At 41.7% G+C, this 22,503-nt stretch overlaps 1 protein-coding gene across 3 annotated transcripts; it reads left to right on the forward strand.

Moving 5' to 3' along the window:
• Positions 1-843: 843 nt before the first annotated feature.
• lzts1 (leucine zipper, putative tumor suppressor 1) lies at positions 844-21,743 on the forward strand. Of its 3 annotated transcripts, none has more exons than XM_049578189.1 (9): positions 844-1,102; positions 10,254-10,595; positions 10,698-10,835; positions 13,265-13,427; positions 13,532-13,923; positions 14,034-14,207; positions 15,775-15,906; positions 17,991-18,185; positions 18,490-21,743. In XM_049578189.1, the coding sequence occupies exons 2-9, from the start codon at positions 10,365-10,367 to the stop codon at positions 19,036-19,038; spliced, it is 1,974 nt and encodes a 657-aa protein (XP_049434146.1). In that variant the 5' UTR covers positions 844-1,102; positions 10,254-10,364; the 3' UTR covers positions 19,039-21,743. The 3 variants fall into 3 exon arrangements, with proteins under 3 accessions (XP_049434146.1, XP_049434148.1, XP_049434147.1); XM_049578191.1 differs by lacking the exon at positions 844-1,102 and adding an exon at positions 8,337-8,731; XM_049578190.1 differs by lacking the exon at positions 844-1,102 and having other exon boundaries at positions 8,337-10,595.
• The last annotated feature ends 760 nt before the right edge of the window (positions 21,744-22,503 follow it).

Consider the following 22,503-nt stretch of genomic DNA (forward strand, 5'->3'; position numbering starts at 1 on the left):
TAACAAGAAGAAAGATGTGCAGACAGGCACACAGGAGAATGATGGACACAGAAAGACAAAACAGAGAGTTGGAAGGAGGTACCTGCATGTCAAATGGGTATACTGCCAAGGCTGCACCGTGGGGTTGTAACCTGCACACTACAGTCCTGATCATTTATTCCACTCATCTGTTACATAAATAAACCAAAACACAACAGATCTGCCCCTGGCTTCCTGTGTGTGCGAGAGCCAATGGAGTCAGCTGGAGCAGTGAAGCAGGTTAAATCTTCAGCAGCAGAGCATGGTGGGAAACAGTGTGGATGAGTCATCAGCCCAGCAGCCACTTATTGGCTTACTTGCAGGTGCACATGCATGCACATGTATGTAGGCTGCACATGAATGTTGTCACACAAACGGACACACAACGTAAGGAACCTTTTGAAGCCGCACACAGAGATATTTAGATGGCTTACATATATTGTGTGTGGCTTAGAGTAAGTGTGGGCAGGGATGATGTGCTGTATGTAGGCATGCAGAGGCAGTGAAGTGACTTAAAATGAATAGCAAAGCTGCTGGGCATGACGCCAGGAAAAAGAGAAAAAGAGAGTGAGAAGCGAGGTGAAAAGTGGGACGGAACAGGTAGAGAGAGCTGGATGCGGACAACAAGGGATGAAAAGGTGAATAAACTAAAGAAATAGTGCACAAGTAAAGAGAAATGTATGTAAGAGGTGGATGAGGAGAGCAGCGGAGGGAGGGAGGGTGGGAGGCTGTGTTAGATGTTCAGAGTGAAGGAGAGAGTGGGAGGGAGTTCAGGAGGGAGGCAACGAGGATACACTGTAAAGAGAGGGAGGGGAGAGAGAGAAAGAGCGTGTTTATGGAGGAATGTGTTCAGAGTATGGGAGATGGGACGGACTGATTGCACCGTACCAGGTGTTGAAGAGGGGTGAGAGGGGGACCTGGAGAGATTAGCAACCAAAGCAGACATCTCTTTCTCTCCACACCAGCAATGTGTGCTAACTAGTATCCGTCTGGAAGTGGTTTGTCCACAGTGATCCACACAGCTTTGGGAAACAGCAGCTGCGACAGTGACTGTGACCGTGGGGGCAGGCAAACTATAATGGAGGTAAGTCACCTCCAGCTGGACTTGAATGAAGGTTGTGGCTGTTTGACTGGATGTGACAGGGGACAATTGGCGGCACAGACTCAGTCAGGGCTCACAGCTTTGCAACTTCAAACAGGGGTGAGCCTGGGTGACACTAACAGGTCCCTCAGATATCTTGATGTAGCTCCCATAAAGTTTTTTTTTTTTGGCAATGTTTGTACTGAGTGAGGAACAAAATGTAGACTTGGTTCATTTTAGTAACACCCTGAATTATGCCAGTTGTTTAATTAGTTAAAAATTCTGACTGAACCAAAGTTTCTCAGCATGGAGTCAGTCCAAGCCTTTTACTACTTTTAATATGCAAGCTCAAAGTAAAAACATCTCTGTGTTTGAGGACATGCCAGCTCTGAATGAAATGTCTGCTTTTAACTTTCTTGTTGTTTTGTTCCTTTGCAGAAAAGTGCCAGTAATGTTCTTTACTTTCAGCACAGGCATTACCGGACAAACCATTGTTTTTAAACTGGTAAAATAACAGGGAGCGATGCTGGGATTTATTTAAATGTTACACTATACACAGCAATTTAGGGAAATAAATAGCAGTGGGCACCGAGCAGGTTGTTATAGGTGTTTTAAGCATGAATTAAGTGGATTCATATATGTACGTCCCACCCTATGATTCTCTAAAGTAGTTGGCAAAATCGTTCTTGCATATTCTTATTATTAAACAGTAAAATTAATAGCAACACAAGGTCGGTGTGGGGTATAATTTGCCCTTTGCACGACCTCCCAGCTTGAGAACTGTCACACCGGTGTAGAGTAATGTATGTGTTGAGACCTGTGGGGAACATGAATAGCTGTACATTGTGCTGGTGACAAGGTGAATGGGTAAGTATAGGGCACCTGCTCAGGCATGTTCAGCTTTACTCTGTAGTCTAACTTACTGTACAGAGAAAAACACAGAGGAGAGACTGGATCAAAAGGAGAGGGTGTGAAAGTAGCAAAGACAGGTCTCCTGTATTGTCACAGTAGAGAGTAGCTGAGCTATTTGTTTTTCTTCTGAACAGCAGAATCCCTTTCATTGATGTAAATATCTCGACTTCACAGGTCACTCTCGCATCTTTTACGTTTGCAGCTTTTCTGTGGGAATTAATGCAGCTCGGCTTCATATCTGTAGCGTGTGACAAACCATCGGAGCTGTCATGACCTGCTAAAGAAGACGCTTCTTAAAATAACTGTCCCAGATACCCAAATGCAGCATCCTTTCATGAGTGAAGTCTCTGTGTCATAGAAGTCCAGCATCCCAGCATCTTTGTGAGTCTCAGCTCAGGATGATCTCGCAGAGTTTTCCCAGCTTTTCAGTTATGATTCATACAAACATCTTTAAAGCAGAATTATATTCTGATGGTGGGTGAATCAGCTGAGCAACTGAGCACAGCAGGTGAGTACCAGACGTGACTTTTGTGAGTTATGACACCTTAAACTGTTGAAAGAACCACGCAGAGTTTCACAATCAACAATTTAGCATTAAGGTCAGGGAGGCTTTTATTTGGGAGATGAGCACAGGTATTGCATGCAGCACATATTTCCAGCTGCTTTCAGGATGATATAGACCCCTGAAAGTGAGCTCATTATGTCTGCTCTTACTCCCACATTACACCAGCCACACACACACACACAGCCACAGCAGATTAGGAGGATGGGAGGATGGTTATGCTCCAGAATGACAACCTTATCACTGAGTCTTCAGCTTGCGGGGTCAATGGGCCCCAGTGCCAGGAAAGGCCTCATTCTTTTCCACCTACCTCTGCATGTCATTTCACTGTGATACCATATCAGACAAAAATACAGTGTATAAAAGAGACTTTTAAGAAATAGTGCAGTGACTATGAGAAATACAAAGGTTGGGTGTGTTTATGTAAAACGCATCAATCACGTTTATCTCTTATTTGGACTTGGAGCACAATTTTATGATCTGACGTTGTAATATCACAACAAAACCAGAACAAAACATTTATCCTAATCTGACAGCAGTAATAGCTAGAATAATATGTTACCAATGTAACATTTACATTTTGACAGCAAGTGTGGCTTTCTTGCTGAAAGCTCAATTATTGTACAAATAATAATTTGACTCCACAACAAAGCTTTTACGACAATCCATCAAGTTTAAAAAAAAATTCATATTTATGAGGCTGTCATATCATGCATAAATGACACAGCCTGTTCAAAACAAGTGGTGGGTAATGGAAAAGGTAAATATTCCTGGGTAATGGATGGGCAATAATTCAAAAATGTCTAAAAATACTTTCCATTTGTTACAATGCATTTTCACTTGCTGTTTTTAGAGCGGGATAAAAGCCTTAGATGTAAATATTTCATGACTACAGAGCTGGCCGGTGATCTGCAGCATCTAACTGAAGACACGTACAACTCTTTAAAACCATTTTTGGACTGATTCCAGGCTACTGCATAAGTTTGAGGCATTACATAAAAGTGCAGAGACATATTATAATACAATAATCAATCTTGTATGGATGGACGCAGCTCAATAAAGGAATATGAAAGGAAATTTCGGATATTTAATTTTAGGACTCTTTAAATTCGTAGGCATCAATTCCCATCCTCGTCGCAGCACTAAAGGCTCCCATTTAGACTCCATTAAAAATACATTTTCCTCCATACTCCAGCTGCCAAGGTTATGCAAATGCCTGTACTACAGGAGCAGTAGTTCGCCAGCCATACAAACCCAGTGAGCAGTGCATACAGCCTCCTTATCTATTAAAACCTAAGGAGGTTGATTGTTTGGTTGACCTAATGTCTCATTTGGATTCACATAATAGCATCTGAATGCAATCTAATTTGAACAGGGGGGTCCCTCACTAAAAGCTGGCCTCTAGTCAAAGATGTGGCCACACGGCTGCCAATATAAGACACTGAGATCGAATTAATGAGCAATAAATGTTTCACTCCCGTGATTCAAGGGAACATGCCGCTCTTAAGCCTTTCTCTGCATCCAAACGCCTCAAACTTAGAACAGAGGAGACATTGACTGTTTGCAGGACAATACAATCGTCATCAATGTATAATGCACTGTTAGCTCCACAGAATATAAATCTTTCTCTCTCTCACACACACACGCTGCCTTTCCATGTCTGTCTGTCTCTTTCTCTCTATCCGTGCCTGGTATTCCATCTCCTTACTCTGGGGCGGTAATGAGTGTCTGGTATTCTGCTCTTCAGCATTGAAGCCCTATTCATGCTCAATCTCCTTTACAATGCACTAAAGGGATTACCCAATTAGCTACTATTGGATGCCGTTCTGCGTGTATGCGTGAGCGCATGTGTGTGCGTGCTTGGTCAGTAGATGGATGTGTTAGCAGTGAAGGTGAAAGATAGATGGCTGTCTGTATCCAACACTTCATTCACAGTTGATGTTCTGCTGGAGGCCACATTACTCATCCCCACAACTCAGCCACAGCGAGTGAGACACAAGATGAGAAAGTGTGTGTGTGTGTGTGTGTGTGTGTGTGTGTGTGTGTGTGTGTGTGTTGTGAGTGTGTGTGACTGGGGCCCCGAGAGTCCACAGAGGATGACAGAGAAAAAGACAAAGCACTACTTCTCAATAATTCAACCTATCAGCCTATCATTCTGTGGAAGTATACTCTCTGCTGTCATGCGTAAGCTGTTTCTGCTCCTCCTCGCTTTAATTTGTGAGTTTAATTTCCACTGTGTCATGCCTGGGATGATGAGAAATGCCTGTTTCATTACATGTGAATCATCAGTTACTTTGTGTGAACCACAGATCGATACCAGTTATCTAACGTGTTACATCACACTGGGAGCAACGTGTTTGGCGTACATTTAGAGGATCGAACAGAATAGTAAGGACTGAGTTAGACTGATGTGTCCTCTAAAATTAAAGGTACAAACCAGATTTTTTGACCATCTGAATTGTACTTACTGCTCTTTTTGGTTTTATTACTAGCACAGTTCTTTTGAATGTTCTAAAACAGCATTAATATAATGCATACAGGAAAATATTTGGACACACTTCTGCCTTTAAAGTTGTATTTGATCTTGTTAATATTCCTCTGGGGAGACCAAAACCAGCAATGGATTTTCTAACAGCTCATGCTTTTGATATAGCTTATGCCGGTCCACATGTTGATGTTAAACATGGACGTTGTGGAAATGTCAATGTGATAGGATTTTTTTTTTTTTTAAAGTTGCTCTACAGCGGTCGACTCCTCCTGTAAGTCTTTGATAACGGGCATCCCTGCCAGCACTTGAACACAACACGCTGTAAGCCTTTGCTAAACAAACTGCTTTCATCTGCATTATCTCACACTGATAAGCTAACTTTGACAGTAATATCAGCTGTGATGGATTAGATGCCTCGAGTCAGTTTTAAGTCTGCAGGATGCTGTGCTGACATCAGTCAAAAGGATTGGCTACCTGTAAAATATGACAAACATGTTTTTAAATAAAGACTAAGGTACTTTTGGAACATGAATAGGGTAATGTTAGAAGGGAACTCCAATGACTTTACACATGAAGATCAGTTTACTCATCACGGGGAATACTAGCTGTGTTCTGCAGCTCTGGTGGGAGCATGTTTAAGTCAGGAAAAAACCTGGTGATGTCATCAAGGTTAACTTAAGCTTTGAGACTATTGTTTAGCATATTTTAATTAGAAATCCTACAGGGATTGAGTTTAAAACACATAGGTATACTGGGCATGGAGCGTTTAAAGCAGTGATACTCAACTTACAGCCCACTGGCCAAATCTGGCCCGCAACACCGTGCCAGATAGCCCGCCAACCATTTTCTAATATACAACGACAATAAATTGATCCACACTGGGGTGTTTCCTTTTGTACTTTGAATGTAAATAAGGTGCCAGAGTGCATGAAATAGCATTTAAAATACAGCTTATTTACCAAAAAAAAGTGCCAGGGGAGGACTTCCCAACAGAGGTTAATTATTTACATATTAATTATTAATGTTTGTTTATTAACCATCCCCTGGCCTCCTGACATTTTGCAAAAGCGGCCCCCATGCAAAGCAAGAGTATCCCTGGTTTAAAGAAAATATCATATTCAGCTGAATTGCTTAAAGTCATTTTAGAACATGACCAATATGGACTAAAAGTCAGGATTTCTCAGCCTATGCTGCTTCAGTTTTGACCCCTAACAGACTTCCCTCACAAGTCCTGCAAGTTATATTAGCAGTAATTCAACCACAAGTTCCAAAAAACGTTATAGTAAATGGGTTAAAACTTGCAAAAACAGAGGAGTGATCCTTTGCAGGCTAAAAAGTATGTTACTGATGGCAAGTGTCTCACCAGGTTGGGCCTTCAAATGAAGAAATACTGTGTATGAAATTCTGTGAGCGCTTAAGACGGCACAATGAACAAAGACCCATAAGCTGTCTGAGACTGACCTAAAAAAACAGACACACTGAACTAGATAGATTACACATGCATCTGTTAGAAATTACCATATAGACAGTGAGAATTAAAGTGATGCCATCTGGCACCGTGGCAGTGTAGAGGTACAGTGAGAACAGAGGAGAGTTTCATGGTCATTGTGAGACAGGTATAAATCCTGGAGCTTTATAGCACGCTGCTGCCTTCCACTGGCTGTGGTAATGGATTGGCTATGCCCTCGGAGTGTGCGTCTATGTGTGTGTGTGTTTCTGCTTGAGTGTGTGGAGGTGGGGTGGGTGTATTGTCAGCTGGTCTTGCGCGGGACAGGGCTTTGTGTCAGGCAGGTCAGCTGGGGCTCGAAAGCCAGGACGACACCCCCGCCCGTACACACAGACACACAACAAACGAGTGCGCACACTCTTTTGTGCAGACACAGAAAAAAACATGGAGCCAATCAGATATAAGATTAGATAGATGCATGCATCCACACACGCTCACACACCCCCCCGATCCCATCTCACCAAAGGTCTTAAGCCACGCTGTCCACTCAAAAGCCGCAAGGTCAGATCATTTGTGCTGCTTATTAAAATTTGCAGTGATAGAGAAATAAAAGGAATTTTAAATCACTTCAATATTTGCATCAAATAGAAGTGAAATTGACCAATTCTTTCTACCAAGTGAGTGGGAACATAAAAGTGATACGGCATGACCGTTGTCCAGACAAACGGGCTCGGTGGGCTGAATGAGACTAATCGAGGAACAATGGCAGTCAGCTGAAAGGATGAGTGAGCGGTGCTGTTGAAAAAGATTATGGTAGATGTACAGAGATACTGTATATTGTTTCATTAGTGGGTCAAAAGTCTCTGTGAAAACACTTGATGGGGAAAACTTTCAGACAGTATGATGTAATATGATGTAAACTTTAGAGCTATTCTGTGTGCACATGTGAAAAGATCACGCAGCAGCAGCTTCCCATTAGTTCAGTTCTGACAAATAGATTTCTTTATTGATTTTCGTGCGATGATATCAATGAATCAGTAGTGTTCTATCAGTAGATGCGTGGTAAAGCTGTCTGTTTTCTTCACATTAAGAGAAAGTATACCTTTGTTCGTGACAAAAATGGGGTGCAAGATTTACACTTGTTGTGTCAGCAGCAGAGCTTAGGGGCCATATCTCTTCTGTTGTTGTTGTTTGTTCATTTGGAACACAGTACCTTGTATATTTTCCTGTCGCGATGTGCGATTGTATTTCATCCACAAGGTGTTTTGTCAACAGTGTGTACTCTGTGGGATGCTGAACGCTCTGCTGCCTTTAGAGAGAGACTTGTACTCCAGCAATGAGACTGTGTGAAAGTGTGTGCTATTTGTGTAGACGTGTAAAAGGTGTGTGTGAGAGTGTGTCGGTGTGTGTGTATGTCTGAACAAACAGCATAAAGGCAGTATGGTGGTAAATCACTATAAAACTGAAGCTCTCCAGCCCTCTCATTGTGAGGACTAGTCATTTATTTAACACTCAAATATGGTCCTGGGCTGTTTGGGAAGAATACATCAACCGGCACACAAGAGTCCACACAAAGAGCGGCACACTTCAACAGACAAAGAGCGAAAAGAGAAAGGGCAAGCGCCTTTTTTTCTCCTTCACATGAAGTGCTGTTTGTTCAGGGTGGGTGCAGGGCACCGAGTGGGACGGATGGATGGAGGGAGGGAGGGACTGATGGAAGAAGGGAGGGAGGATGAATGGTTATTACACAGTAAGTCGATGCACAAACGGAGGGTGTCAGTGGGTGATAGTGGGGAGAAGAGGGGGGTACATGGGGGGGTGTAAAAGATCTTTTGTGAAAGCTGGGAGTTAATCACTTGAGCGGCACACGCCAGTTCTATGGGAGCACATGTCGTACACTGGCTCCCCTGGGGGGAGCGGGAGGTCCCAGAACACACACCCCCTAACAGACACACACACACACACACACACACTGAGAGAAAGAGCAAAATTTACATGTCAGTTATAATGCAAAGCTCGGTACAGGCCGACTAGAAAGGCCCACCCCCTCCAGAGGACAGTTAGCAGACCCTCCTGGCCATGGTGAGAGTGTGAGGTTTGCATTTGCTGTTGGTTCACTCAAGGGCATACACACACACATGTCTGCCTGTTCACTTTCTCCAGCACTGAATAGATGACTCTGCAGGGGCCTTGCTAGAGATGGATGCGTAGATTGACCTGGCAGTAAGTACAATCTATTGTTTCATTACTTCAGTCCCATGTCAGTGGAGGATGCTAATATCTGAGAGTGATAGTGAAGGCTGGAGTTTAGATTTAGTGGCAGACATCTAGGCACAGTAGAATAGAGGCAGTCATGTCAGAGACTGTTTACATCAGTGGCACAGACTGGGGGATGGCTTTGCTTTGTTCTATTGCAGGTGCAAATTTAACATCATGGACCATTACTCAACATTTTCAGTGGGTTTACTTTCTAGAATATATTTTGAATTTCATCTCGACTGAAACAGAAAATCAAAACTGAAGACTTCCAATCGGTTATGTGATTCTTTCATGATTGGAAGTCCCTAATGCAATTTGGGATTTTCTTTTCTTTTTCTCTATGCACCTTAAATAGACAACTGTCAGCTTTTTATTCTTCTGTGGAAAACCACTCAAACTTCCCCACTCTGTCTCACTTGCTGTCTGTCTCTGATGCTCCTATTATTCTCCTCATGATGAAACATCTATTTTGTACATGTCTCATTTTGCTTATCATTGTTTTCCGGGCGATGAAAAGTGACAGCCTTGATCAGCTCTCCCGCCTTCATTCAGCATTTTCCCCTTCAAGCATGCCCATCAAACACCTCAGTAAAATGACACTGACAGCTATGCGTATGCTTACCAACACAACCGTGCAACCAATAATTATTGAGTAGCCTTGAGCCAAATGCAATGTACACTAATATGTGACTTATGTCAGGCCATTAGTCCCCTGCTTTGTTCGTGTGGCTATTATGAAATGCTTAAAGGCTGAGGACCAGGTGGTTAGGGGAGTCCACAGGGCTGATCAGCCAGTATGGAGCCCTCTGCTACTAAGACACTTCTTTTCCCCTGTGGGTTGGAGATCAGGACTAGCAACATCTGGGGTCTGGTTGTCTTTAAAAGGGAGGTGGGGACAGTGAACAGAGAGCATCACTTGTACCTCTATGGATAAATGTCCCTGCATTTAAAGTGAGAATGTTAACAACACAAATCCATCCATGTTCTGTGCTCTAATCCGATCTGTATTTCATAATCCCAGCCACATTATTAAAACTTGATATTTCTGTGTGGTCTGTCAAAACTGTGTTCAAGTACAATGGCAAATCCAAAATGTTTGTACAGTGTTATTCAGGTGACAGCACCAGCCAAGTGTTGAGTAGGCTGTAAGTAGCCTAATTGCCAGTTTGTTTTGAGGAAGGGCACCCAAAGGGTTATTTGTCAAATTCAACGGCCGGGCCATAAATCTAGACACACAAAGCCAGGCAGCGTGCCAAGAAAGACTGTTTTTCACTTTGTTTGTTTTGCAAATGCGAACACACCTGCCTCAACATTGCAAGTCTGGACTGAACAGGAAACAATAAAATTTAACAACATCAAAAAGGAAACCTGATAAGCATCACAAGAACTGTAACATTTTGTCATATCATGAAAAACACCTTCTATTTAAGGATCAACCACTATGTTCTCTGTGTTTAATGTGTATTATCCCTGCCTTGTCTTGCAGATGGAGCCACTCACAGTACTTCTCTGGGGTCATGAATTGTGTCCTCCCCTCACCTTTGTGTAATCTGACCACCTGGATTTCAGCCCCACCCTCACCTATGCCTGCAGGACCATGGGTAGTGTCAGCAGCCTCGTCAACGGGAACAGCCTTAACAGCAAACACTGCAAGGCGTCTGAACATAGGTTAAGAAAGGGAACAAATTCTCATAGAAAGAGTGGAGGCTGCAGCCTTGACGAGCTACTGAGGTGCGGCTTCTCTCAGGGCTCCTCGTCCACCTCTCATCCCTCAAAAGGCCTGTCCCACTCCCGGTCAGGGCGGAGTGAAGATTTTTTTTACATCAAGGTATGTGTCGTCAAAACTATGGTTTGAATTCAAAAGAAACATATTGCACATATCATACACTGCAGCTGCAAAGCATAAATTGCTCGCCCTATTCCACATAAGGTGAGCCATAAACCAAGGTCAGTGTACCACAGAGGAGGACCAATGGAAGATCATGCAGGAGGAAAGAACAGAGAAGGGGAATCAGATGGGCGACTGCAACCAAAACTGCTGCTCATGTCAGGAAAAATGACTGAGAGGGTAAGCCAAATGCCAACTGTTTCTTCTCTCATGCTTTACCCAAAAGATAAGTTTTGAGATAAGATTTTTGAGAAACAGTAGAACTGTAGCTGTAGTAAGGTTGGGCAATATGAAGAAAATCAAATATCATGATATTTCTGACCAAATCTCTCGATATCGATATTGTGACGATATTGTAGGAATGACTATAGGTGCTTTCGCAAATTATTTACACGATGAGAAATTTGATAAATACTCACCAGTAATGTGGATATAATGACTGACAATGACACTAAGTGTTTAAAAGCAAGTAATAGAACAGCTAGAATGGTCTGGTAAGCTCCAAAAATTACATCACTTAAATGTAACGCAGCCTTTAAAACCAGGAAAAGACAGCACCTATGACATTACCATATCCAAAATCTAAGATGATTTCTCATCTCATGATATCAATATAGTACATAGACTGTATAATAATGGATATCGCAATCATGACTTAAGCTATTGGGTTGTGGATTATCAGTTTGAAGCCCTAGTTTGGCATTTTGGTCACTGCCATCTTGGATTTTTGGAGCCAGAAGTAACCATATTTAGACAAGAGATAGTCCTTGTGCTAGCTGCTAGCTTGATTAGCACAGTGCATTTACAGCTATGGTTAACTGTAATTAAACAAATGCTAATGCTTATTTACACCAGTGAAAAACAGGATCGAAACCAATAAAACAAAGCGTAGGCCCTATTTATCAGAGAAACTGAATATCAGACTCCATAGAGGGTCTTTAAGCTGCCTACAACCAAATCCTGGTGACCAAAACTATTAAACAATTAACTTTTATGACCTGAAAACACACGTAAATAGCAACAGGTACGCCTACACTCTGTGAATCTGGGGTTACATCATTATTACATCACCGAACCAACATTGTTGCCATGGTAGCAACTTGTCCTTGGCCATACCCCTTTGTGTGTAATGTATAACTTTAAGCCTTCATAGAATTTAAATGGGCGAGTGATATAAAAATTCACCCCCCCCATACAGTTGTCATGAATGTTGAAATTAGCTACAGAGACCAAAACTGTTTTTTCTATCCGACTCTAAACTTGTTTATTTCTGCTGTAAAGTTGGGCATTTTAGCATGGGTGTATATGGGGATTGACTCGCTTTTGGAGCCAGCCTCAAGTGGCTATTCAAGGAACTGCAGGTTTAAGCTCTTTCAAGTTGTTGCTGTTGCTGCTTGATATGATATTGATATTTTGCCCAACCCTAAACTGGAGCCAGCAGATGGTGAGCTTAGCTTAGCATAAAGACAGGAAACGGGGGGAAACAGCCAGTCAGGGTCTGTGCAAAGCAACACATGTCCCCTCATTCACTGAGATTCTTAGTTTGTGCCCATTTTTTTGTAGCCTCATCAAATATTGCTCGTCTTGACCGTAACCGTTGCTATGGTTATTCGTACAACCATTAAGAAGTCATACTGCATAACTGCAACAGACTTTGAAAATTCCACAGCGAAGTTAAGGATAAAACATGCACAGCAGGTAGTGTAATTGGTAGCAGCCATTCCTCATAACCTGTGTTGAACCTTCCTAGCGTATTAATCACCCCCCACCCAGATTAATGACCTAAGACTGCCTTGATCCTCTCAGTGAAGTCAATTCTGTGCCAAGAATACATAGGCAAACGGAGTCTCTTTCAATAGGTCTTTATTCCTCTGGGGCAAGAGGAGGAGAAAGGAGAGGAATAGGAAGCCGCTTTAAAATAAGCAGAGCAGAGAATAAGAGAGACAGCAGAGAGAGGTCGAGGGCCAAAAAGAGTTTGAGGGATAGAGAGAGAGAAAAAAAAATGAGGAAAGGCACCCAAGTCATGAAGTCAGTGAGAAGGAATGCTGAGCTCACAAGCTTTACCTCTTACACTTCAGCAGTAGCTCATATTATTAATATCACAGAGAAGGGCTATTCATCTTTGCTCAGACAGCACATAGGGGAGAGATGTGGGATGCAGAGGGGAGGAGATGAGGACAGAAAGGAGGGGAGGTATGGTACTACTTGTGACGTTCTTGGACAGCACAGATGGGGCATGTGGAGTATAAGTTCATCTTTGAAATGAGTTTTCTCTTTTATGACAGTCTGGTGAATTTTACTTGCAACCACTGCTGTGTGGCGTTTAATACTGCTAGCTTGTAGTGAAGCAATTCTGCACGCTTCAGTGGTTGTGTTTCTAATATGAAAAGACATGATTGGGAAAAAAAACTATCCCTTTCATTTTTACAGACTTCGAGCACGTGACAATATTTATCTCTGTGAAAGCCAGTCATTATGAGTTTTCAAGTTTCAGAATGTGACCCATCCTCGGCTCTTTGTATTCTCCATAACAGCTAAGAAAAGCCACTGAATATAAAAACAAAAATTGCAAAGAGCACCCCTGACTGTGTGTCATTTCACTCTTCTAGACCTCTGCTGAGAAGTCATTGGTCCGTTCCACTGCCTTCAAGCCTGTGATTCCCAGGAGTACATCCTCCTCAGACACAGGCCACAACAGCCTGGACAACATCCTTTGTCCTCCGGAGAAAGCAAGGAGTCCAGACATTAGACACAAGCAAGACACCTTCTCAGGTCTATTTTTTATGCTATATCAATAAAGTATTGCCTTAGAATAATATTATTCAGGTTGAATGACAAACTCCGCTTGAATAAAATGTTGTCTCTTTTCCTTTCAGGAACTCTCTCTGACTCTGGACGCAACTCTATGTCTAGCCTGCCCACCCACAGCACCAGCGGCAGCCTAAGTGCTTCCACGGGCCCTGTCAGTCACAGTGATGGCAGCTCAGCTCCCGCAAACAGCCTCAGCAAGGGAGTGCAACCCAATTTCCCTCCATGGGTCAATGGGAATAGCACTAACCTTGACTGTAGCTACAGGGCTGGTTTAAACAGCGAAGGGTTGGCATCAAAGGCTAATGGGGATGCTGGCTCCCCACTTTCTGCAGATGAGCCAAGCACTCTCTCTGAAACTGCAGGTGGGATTCGGTCCCCCATTACTACAGATGAGTCACTGATTGAACGTTTGGAACAAAGGCTGATGGAGAGAGAGACTGAACTGCAGGAGCTACAGGTACCAAGCTGTCAGCTACGCAAAAAACAGTACATGCTCTTAATCAAGATCAGTAGTTAGACTGTAAGAGTGATAATTCTTTTACTAAGATGTCTTTCACCTTACAACAGGTGAGTTTTGAAGACAAGGAAGCAGACACCTGCCGGCTGTTTGAAGAAAGACAAAGGTACTGTGCTGATGAGATGGAGGGGCTGAAGCAGCGATGTTCCACAAAGCTACGGCAAGTGTCCCAAATGGCTGTAAAAACCCAGCAAGCACTCCAGCTGCAGGTCAGCCAGCTCCAGGTCAGCCATCCTCCTCTTTTTTTCCAATTCCCTGCATTTCTTGTTCATCTTCATCCCACTAACACGTCACCCTGTCTAATGACTTAAAGGTACACTTTACCCACTAAATTAACATTTGTATATCAGTTACTGATCCTGTGTTATGTTGAATTCATGAGAAAAACTGTTTTTCTCACATGCCTCCACAGTAAATAGAGTCCAAAAACAGAGACCATTTTTGATTAACTCAAGTAGAAGGGGTCTGCGTTTGACAGCAGCAAAACTCTATCTATCTATTTACACATCCGTTAACAAACTCTCTCGTGCAGCATGATCCTAGTGTCATTTATTCGGTTGTATGCTCAGTACTTCCAAAACCAACACATTCTCACTCCGACCTCATCTCATATTGATGTCTAGTCATGAACTTTTCACGTCCACATATGACATGCAAGGTACCCTGGGTGCGTTGGTTGTTGACATTCTGGGACACCGTGTCATGTTCTCTTCTTTCACGATACACTTTGGTTTTCACAGGAAATTTAACATTTAGGAGTCTCTTTCAAAAGAAATGCACTATGTCGGTAGAACACTGCGAATTGACATTTTTTTCCTTCAACAACAAACATAGGCTACATGGTTGGGTTTAGGCAACAAATGGAAGTGGTTAGGTTTAGGCAGCAAAAGAACAGGGTTTGGCTGTAGAATCTTACAGGATGCAAACACCGCTCTCTTGGGTAAAGGTTGGTGTTTGTTGGACCCATCCACCTGCCCCACTCGGACTTTTGACGCCTTAACTTTCGTCCTTGTCCTGCCGCGTTTCCCCACCTTAAAACTATAACGGCAATCAGCCACGTATCATGCCGACACCAAAGGATACCTTTTTTTTTGTTGGTTTCTGACGCCGCAAGTCACTGCCCAAGCATTATATTTTGACAACATTAGAGTGAGACCATGCTCCCCAGACTGACAGCCCTTATAATGGGCAACTAAACTTAAAGTGAACACTCTCTTTAAAGCTAGACTCCATTGACAAAAACAGTAATTTTACCTTGCTGAACACGGGAGCTGCTGGTTATTGACTTGATCAGTTGATTGTATGTGTTATTGTGTGACTTTGGTGTTTTAAAGGGTTAGTTTCAATTCACCAGCAGCTCCTATGTAATTAAATTTCACTTTTAGTTTGGTTCTCCATTGCAGAGGGCTGTCAGTTTGGGGAGTACTGAGCATATGATTCAATAAATGAGATCAGGATTAGACTGTACGAGTTGTGTGAGAGTTTAAAAACAGATAATTTGATATAGTTTTGCTGTTGTTTAACATGGACCCCTATGACTTCAATTCATTAACAATTTTATCAATTTTTGCATTCTTTGTTCACATGGAGGCATGCAAGACAAACACATATTTCTTTACAAATTCAGTGTAACAAAGGGTGAGTAATCCATATACCAATAGTCATTTGGGAGGTGAAGTATTCCTTTAAGAGTTTTACCTTCATTGCATTCAAGATAGGAAGCATTCACAGAAGCCAAGAAATAACACACTGTGCCTAAATGATTGAAATGAGAAATAAACTCTTGTACAGGCAGAGAAGGAGAGGCTTCAGGACGATGTCTCAAACCTTACCCGAGAGAAGGATCTTGTTGAGCTCAGGCTGAGGTCTTACGTGACAGAGAGTTCACAACTCGCTCCGACACTTGAGGAAACTCAATGGGAGGTGAGTCATGAGTCATATGTGTGATATTAGTTGGGTTTGAAACCTTGTAGCGTACAGTGCAATGTGGTATGACCTTGATGGCTGCTGCTGAGATGTGGGAACATAATGTTCCTCTATCACTGGAGCTGCCATTATGCATTCTGTTTAATAAGACATCCACTGTGAAAGAGTCAGAGATGTCAACTTTTCCATTTAAATTTCCCTCTGTAGTTCACAATGTTGCCTTTAGCATCAGGAGCTTTTTAACTTTTTTGTTAACCTACTTTTGTTACGTTTAATGTGAAAGGGACAACTCAAAGTGATAAGCCCACAGAGAACTCTTACCAACTCTGCTGCTCTTCTTAACTCTAGGGAACTTTTTTAGCATCTTTCAACTCATTGTTTTGATCTTTATGGCCTGCAACGGTACTCTTTCGATTCAGTTTTATTACTCTTACCTGACCTGTTTCCAGCAGTTGTCAGCAAACAAGCCCTGATAAACCAACTGTACGCTCCTTGCCAAACACCAGTGGGCAGACAAACAAAGGTAGTGACTAGCTGGAGAACATAGTGGACCTGTAGCAGATAAAGAGACAGACATTTCCCGCAGGATTTGGTGGAGAACAAAACAGAGATAAAAGGGAACCTTTGTGACCTAAACATATTGGACATGGAGCAAACGCCTCACATAAGTAGAAAGGGGTTTTTTTTACCTGCTACACAGACTCCAGTTGCTGCCAACTCCACTTCTTGTGTATTGAGTTTTGCCAAGTGATAGAGCAGTTGTTTATACAGGGTTTGTAAGGATAGGCTTTATTAAGATGCACTGATTTGATTTATTCATTTTCATGTGAAATGTAAAAACACACGAGGTTGCTCTGCTGCTTCGCATTACCTCTAGTATAATGAGGTAATTATTTTAAGCATTTTTGACAGATTGTTCTTGTTTTATACACAGTTCTCTGTAGTCCTCACCTGTTGGAGGGCCGCAGAGCTGTGCACAGAGAAGACAAAATAGACCGGCCTCGTAAAAATAGAGAAGCGCTACAGCTACAGTTGATCATAATAGACACACTGCTGCGGGCATGCTGCAGCAGGCATGTCACGTGTGTGTCCCATGTATTTTGTATTTTGTATATATGTATTTTGGCTGTTACATTTGCCTCGTGGCCAGGAATATGATTTCAAATAAATGCGTTGCTCTGTGTCTGCTAAAAGTAAATCATGGATGTATGAGGAGAACTGAATACCACCTTAAAGGACCCTGTTAATTCCTGTGAAAGTTGATCACTGGTGAATGAAGCCAAAAAAAGTTTGACTTCCGCATATAAAACTAACTGGATCTTCCGCATCCATGGGCCCATACAGAAAGCACACTAGCGTTTCCTTTAACCTTGCCTCTTGACAGCTCGGCCTTGAGCTCGCTCACATGAGTGACAGAGGGTAAATAACTCTGGATTCAGCTTTTAGTGAATTTATTACTTTTAGGACATAAATAAAGGTTAAATAAAGGTTATTTCAGTGCACATACAGTACTGGGAAATTTCCGCTTATTTACAGACATCGCTTTCACAATGGAAGTCTATGGGAAAAAGTCTTTTTGGGCTCAATGGCGTCATGTGATGCAACCAGAAGTTGTAACTAGACGGTTTGGCCAATTGTTTGCTAACACTTTTGCCAACAACTTTATGTATACGATGATAACACGTCAATTTTGTGTTAGCCGTTTGCACTGCTCAGCTAAATTGTTGCAGTCATTTAAATCTTCAGCTTACTTTTGGCAGGAGGTGAAAATGTGTTCCCAATGCAAAATACTGCCACATGCTATTTAATAAAGGAACACAATTTACTTATATTTAATGTGCATTACAATTACTCAGCAGACTTTTATGACACTGTGCATATAAACAAATTAAACACGTTGTTGCTGTCATAATGGGAAATGCATAAAATCCATAACTGTACAAATGTACAGGAAGTCTTGAACATTATTAACAGTATTAAGGTATCCCACTGGTTGATTTTTCCTTCCAGTGCAGGGTACATATCACACAAGTTATTACTCTTACTGGCTCATCTTCATAATTGTATCTTTCGAAATGTAGGTGTGCCAAAAGACAGGGGAGATCTCACTGTTGAAGCAGCAACTGAGAGACTGCCAGGCAGACGTCAGCCACAAGCTGAACGAGATAGTCAGCCTCAGGACGTCACTGAAGGAGAACACAGCAAAGATGGAGATGCTCGAAAGACAGAATAAAGACCACGAGGACAAACTTCACTCCCGCACCATAGAGGTTGAGGTTAGTCTGTTCATGATTCAATGGCAATTCATTCCACCACTGCAATACGGACGTGTGAATAAAATGCCCACACACTGCTTATTAAATGAAAGCACTTTGAGTTAGGAAGGATACCTGCTATTATGTGCTACACTCAACTGTGACCTTCAGACTGTTTTCACTGTCTGTGTTTTAGCAGACTTATATAATCAGAGTCTTAATAAGTGAGCTTATGTGACACTTCATATGATTGCACCTGTAATATCAGTCAAAACAGTCCTCTTAATTGCTGCCTTTGTCTGCATATTTTCCATTTTCAATGCAGGTTTGCCAAAATGAACTCCAGCGCAAGAAGAATGAGGCTGATTTGCTGAGAGAGAAGGTGGGCAAACTGGAGACAGACATTCAGGGAATGAAACAGGATCTGGCTATGGCCAAAGAGCGGAGGCTGCAGCAGAGTTTGCAACTTGAGGCCCATGCCCAGACTGAGGCCTTGGGAAGGCTAATCCAAGGCTCAGACTCCCTCGCCCAGGGCCAGGTGGAGGAGAACAGTGGACACATCACCACAGAATCACTCCAAAGAGAAGTGGAGAGACTGAAGCGGCAGCTCGGGGAGGAGAAGGAGGCACAGGAGAGGCTGGCTAACAGCTTTGAGCAAGAGAGGCAAACATGGAACAAGGAGAAAGACAGGGTCATCAGGTACCAGAAGCAGCTCCAGATCAATTACCTGCAGGTGCACAAGAAGAACCAGGACCTGGAAAGGATCCTGAAGGAGCTGACCGCTGAACTGGAGAGCCGGACAGAGCTTGGCGTGGACATCACATACACCTCAGGGTTACAAACATATGATGACGTTATTGCCACAGAGATTTGATGGGAGCACTCACACACGTTCAGCAAAAGTGAACTCGGCACTTGACTATTTTTTCACCACAGATATTTATGATACTATAACAGCTGGAGAGCAGTGTTTTACAAGGGTTATTTAATAGAGCAATCTAGGGCATCTTAGTCACACAAAAAACATAACATTAAAAAAGGCTTTTTGTGATGACACTGTTAGTACTTGTTTAAAACTAAATGCTAAGTTATTTAATGCTCAAATGAGAATTTTTTTATTTCATTTTTTACCATGCTGTCTAACAGGACCACTCATAGTTCAAGTCGTGCACAATATTGTAGTTTAAACACCATTTATTACTTGTTGGTTGACAGCTGATTTATCTGTTTCATGATTAATGTCTGATGGTAACACATGATAAGCATGATAGTGGCTTAACATCTGTCCCTTCCAGCATGGCAACTGACAGTGATGTATCATCTGTTGTGAGTCTGGGTTCCTGAACCTTATTAGACTTTGCTTTGTGTATCCACGTTACTGTATGCTCCTGCACTCTTCACTCGTAGAGGGTTTGTGCATGGAAAACGGTTTGTAACCATTTGATGAGTCATTTAAAACAATACACAGGTCTTACGATGTGAATATTTATTATATCCACACCACTGTAAAAAGTGTTTTGCACTTCAAAATACATGTTAAAATCATTTGAAGCTGTCATGCATTTTCATCCTTAAAGGGGAACTTCTGTATTTTACAACATGAGCCATATTTTCTCATGTTTTTGTGTTTGATAGGAACAATACTTTTGGAAATTGGTCCACCATGAAGGAAGACTGTGGCAGCCCTGAAACACACTGCGGTGTAATCTTTGGGGCAATAGTGCACCAGGAATGTGTGTCTACTCAAAGTGCTTTTTGCCACTGACAGGCTCAGATTGATATTATAAGTGTCAGATGAAAAACTAAAATGTTTTTCTTTCCCTTTTGCTTGTTCCGGATTGTTGTTATGGTCTTCCTGTAACAACCCAACATGTAAGACTTCAGAAAGAGACTTCTCTTTTACACTCAATAACTAACAGACTGGATCAAGGGAAAGGTAAAGAAAAATGATTATTTCTTTGTCAGACATTTGTAATAACATTTGGAGCCTGTCAGAAGCAAAAACAAGCACGATACGTGGATGTACAATGACATTGCGCTATTGCCCTGAAGAAAATTCAATTCAGATATATTTTTTATGCACTATACTTAATATATTAAGTTAATACATCTGTATGTTTCTTCTCATTTTCTGGATCTAGTCAAACTCAAACTTTCTGTTTCTGACAACATTTCAGTGAATCAGTAAATCATCTTACAAGGCAGTGTCATTGCATGTGTCAGTCCAGGTTTCATTCACTGTAAAATCTGACAAGTTTATCTTACCCAAAAAAACAATCTAGCCAAATGGTTTGAAAAGGTTTTAAGTAAGAGTTAAAGTAAATATAACTCTTAGTCTTAAGTTATTTTTTCCTTTGTAAGTATCAAAAGTATTACAAGGTAAATAAAACTAAGGACTAATAGTTTTGTTTACTTGCCTCAAGGTAATCAGTTTCCTAGATTTTTAAATACGATCAACTTGTCAGCTTTTACAATGTATATTATCACTCATACAATAACTCACTGAACAGATAAATAATTGATTTATAAATCTACTTTATTGTAGTTCAGACTGACTGTTTTGATGACTTCTTACGTTTGTAAACCAGTTATCTAATTTAACTGTCCAAGGCTCCATCTACAAACTTGAGCAAGCCCATGAACACTTTGATGAGTTGATGTGTCACTGCATTGTCTGCATATGCATGAAACCTCCTAAAGCCAATCTAATGCCTGAATCCTGATACAGAAATGCACAAATACAGTATATACTAGAGAGCACCTCTGACAGATACCAAGGGCAAATGCTAATTTTGGGATTCACTTTGTGCTCTGTGTGTGTTTAGAGAGTGAGAGGGAGATTAAACGGGGCTGAACAGAATGCAATAAAAGCAAATATTTTTAGAGAACAACAAAGGGAAAAAAGGGTGATCTCCTGGTAATGTCTATCTCTCTCTCTACATTGTTCATCTAACTTCATGAGAGTTCGTTGGCACCGTTCCACTTGGAGACAAACAATCCTTCCTAGCAGCAGCCCTGGACATTTGGCTCTGCTATTTTGGAGCTATTCCACTTCCCACAAGGGCAAAGTAGTTTGTGAAGCAAAAAGTTTAACTACTACACCCACTCGATACTCAGGGGCTCACATAGACTATCAGGCAGAAATATATGCACACTGCGCTGGTCAAGAATGTGTGGCAATCTCTGTAATGAGGCTGCTGCTTGAGATTGCTCAGCTACCCACCATTACATTACATTACCACAGCAGGTCAGGAGAGATTTGGAGGCAGACAGACTAAGTGGAACTAAGGTGAGGAGCTGTAACCAGTGGCACTCAAACTCAAAAGTCTGATAAGTGTTTCACAGCCCTTAGTCTGGTCCTTAGCACAGAGAAGTGGTCAGATAGGGAAGCAGCAAAAGGACGGTTGATAGTGCAGCTATATGGCACTGGTGAAACTTTCAATGTGATTCAATGTACAGAATCAATCTCTTGTACACCTTGGGCAAAAAAAAGCCTCAGTGAAACAGACAGTATGCTGGAATTGAATTGGAAATCAGTGACAACAAACAAGTCAACTTGCAAACACGGGTAATTTAAAAAGCAGCAAATGTTTGTCATTTGTGCATCAGCGCTTGTACGAACACCTTTGCTAATTTGCTTTGCTGTATTCTGAAAACCTGTTCATCTAAAAAAAAAAAAAAAAGAAGAAAGAAAAAAGTGCATTTTACCGCTCCCTCAGCAAATACATTTGCTTGCTGGGGCTCTTTTTGCCAAAAGACGGAGAGTGGATTCATCTGTGTTCAACAAACATATTATTGGAACAATCTGTATAATGTTTGCTTTTAATGATTACTAAATGGGTCCTTTAATGTACTCAGGGTGTCTAAAGATATAACCAAGTAAATTTAAGACATTTTAATAACTATTAATACCAGCTTATTTGAGATGATAAGACGATTTAAGACTTTTAAGAAAACTTAATTTAACACATTTTAAGACTTTTTGAGGACCTGTACACACCCTGGTACTTGAAAGGTGCATGGGTGAATACTTTTGATTAAGAACACCCACGGATGTAGGTTTTGTTTCAACATTTGGGGGACACATATGAAATGTCTGCCAGAAAATTTTAAGTCAAACACTTCATTTTCTGCATTCATGTTTATGTACAAATTTCTGCAATTTTTGCATCAGTTTATGGTATAAATGTCTTTACTTTTGTCAAAACTAAAGTCCTCTGCTACTTGAAAGTTTTTATTGGGGGGGGGGGACAAATGCACATGTTCTAAATACTGAGGGGTATGTGTCCCCTGCGTCCACCCTGAAATCTACTCCTATGCGTAAACCATACTGCAATGG

This window comes from Epinephelus fuscoguttatus, linkage group LG6, assembly GCF_011397635.1.
Source record: "Epinephelus fuscoguttatus linkage group LG6, E.fuscoguttatus.final_Chr_v1".
Taxonomy (NCBI): domain Eukaryota; kingdom Metazoa; phylum Chordata; class Actinopteri; order Perciformes; family Serranidae; genus Epinephelus; species Epinephelus fuscoguttatus.

Bases quoted from the DNA above. Each gene is read 5' to 3' on its own strand.
- lzts1 (XM_049578189.1), top strand. From the start codon at position 10,365: ATGGGTAGTGTCAGCAGCCTCGTCAACGGGAACAGCCTTAACAGCAAA. The intron at 10,836-13,264 runs GTAAGCCAAATG...TCACTCTTCTAG, and splicing joins CAGGAAAAATGACTGAGAGG to ACCTCTGCTGAGAAGTCATT. The intron at 13,428-13,531 runs GTCTATTTTTTA...TTTTCCTTTCAG, and splicing joins CAAGCAAGACACCTTCTCAG to GAACTCTCTCTGACTCTGGA.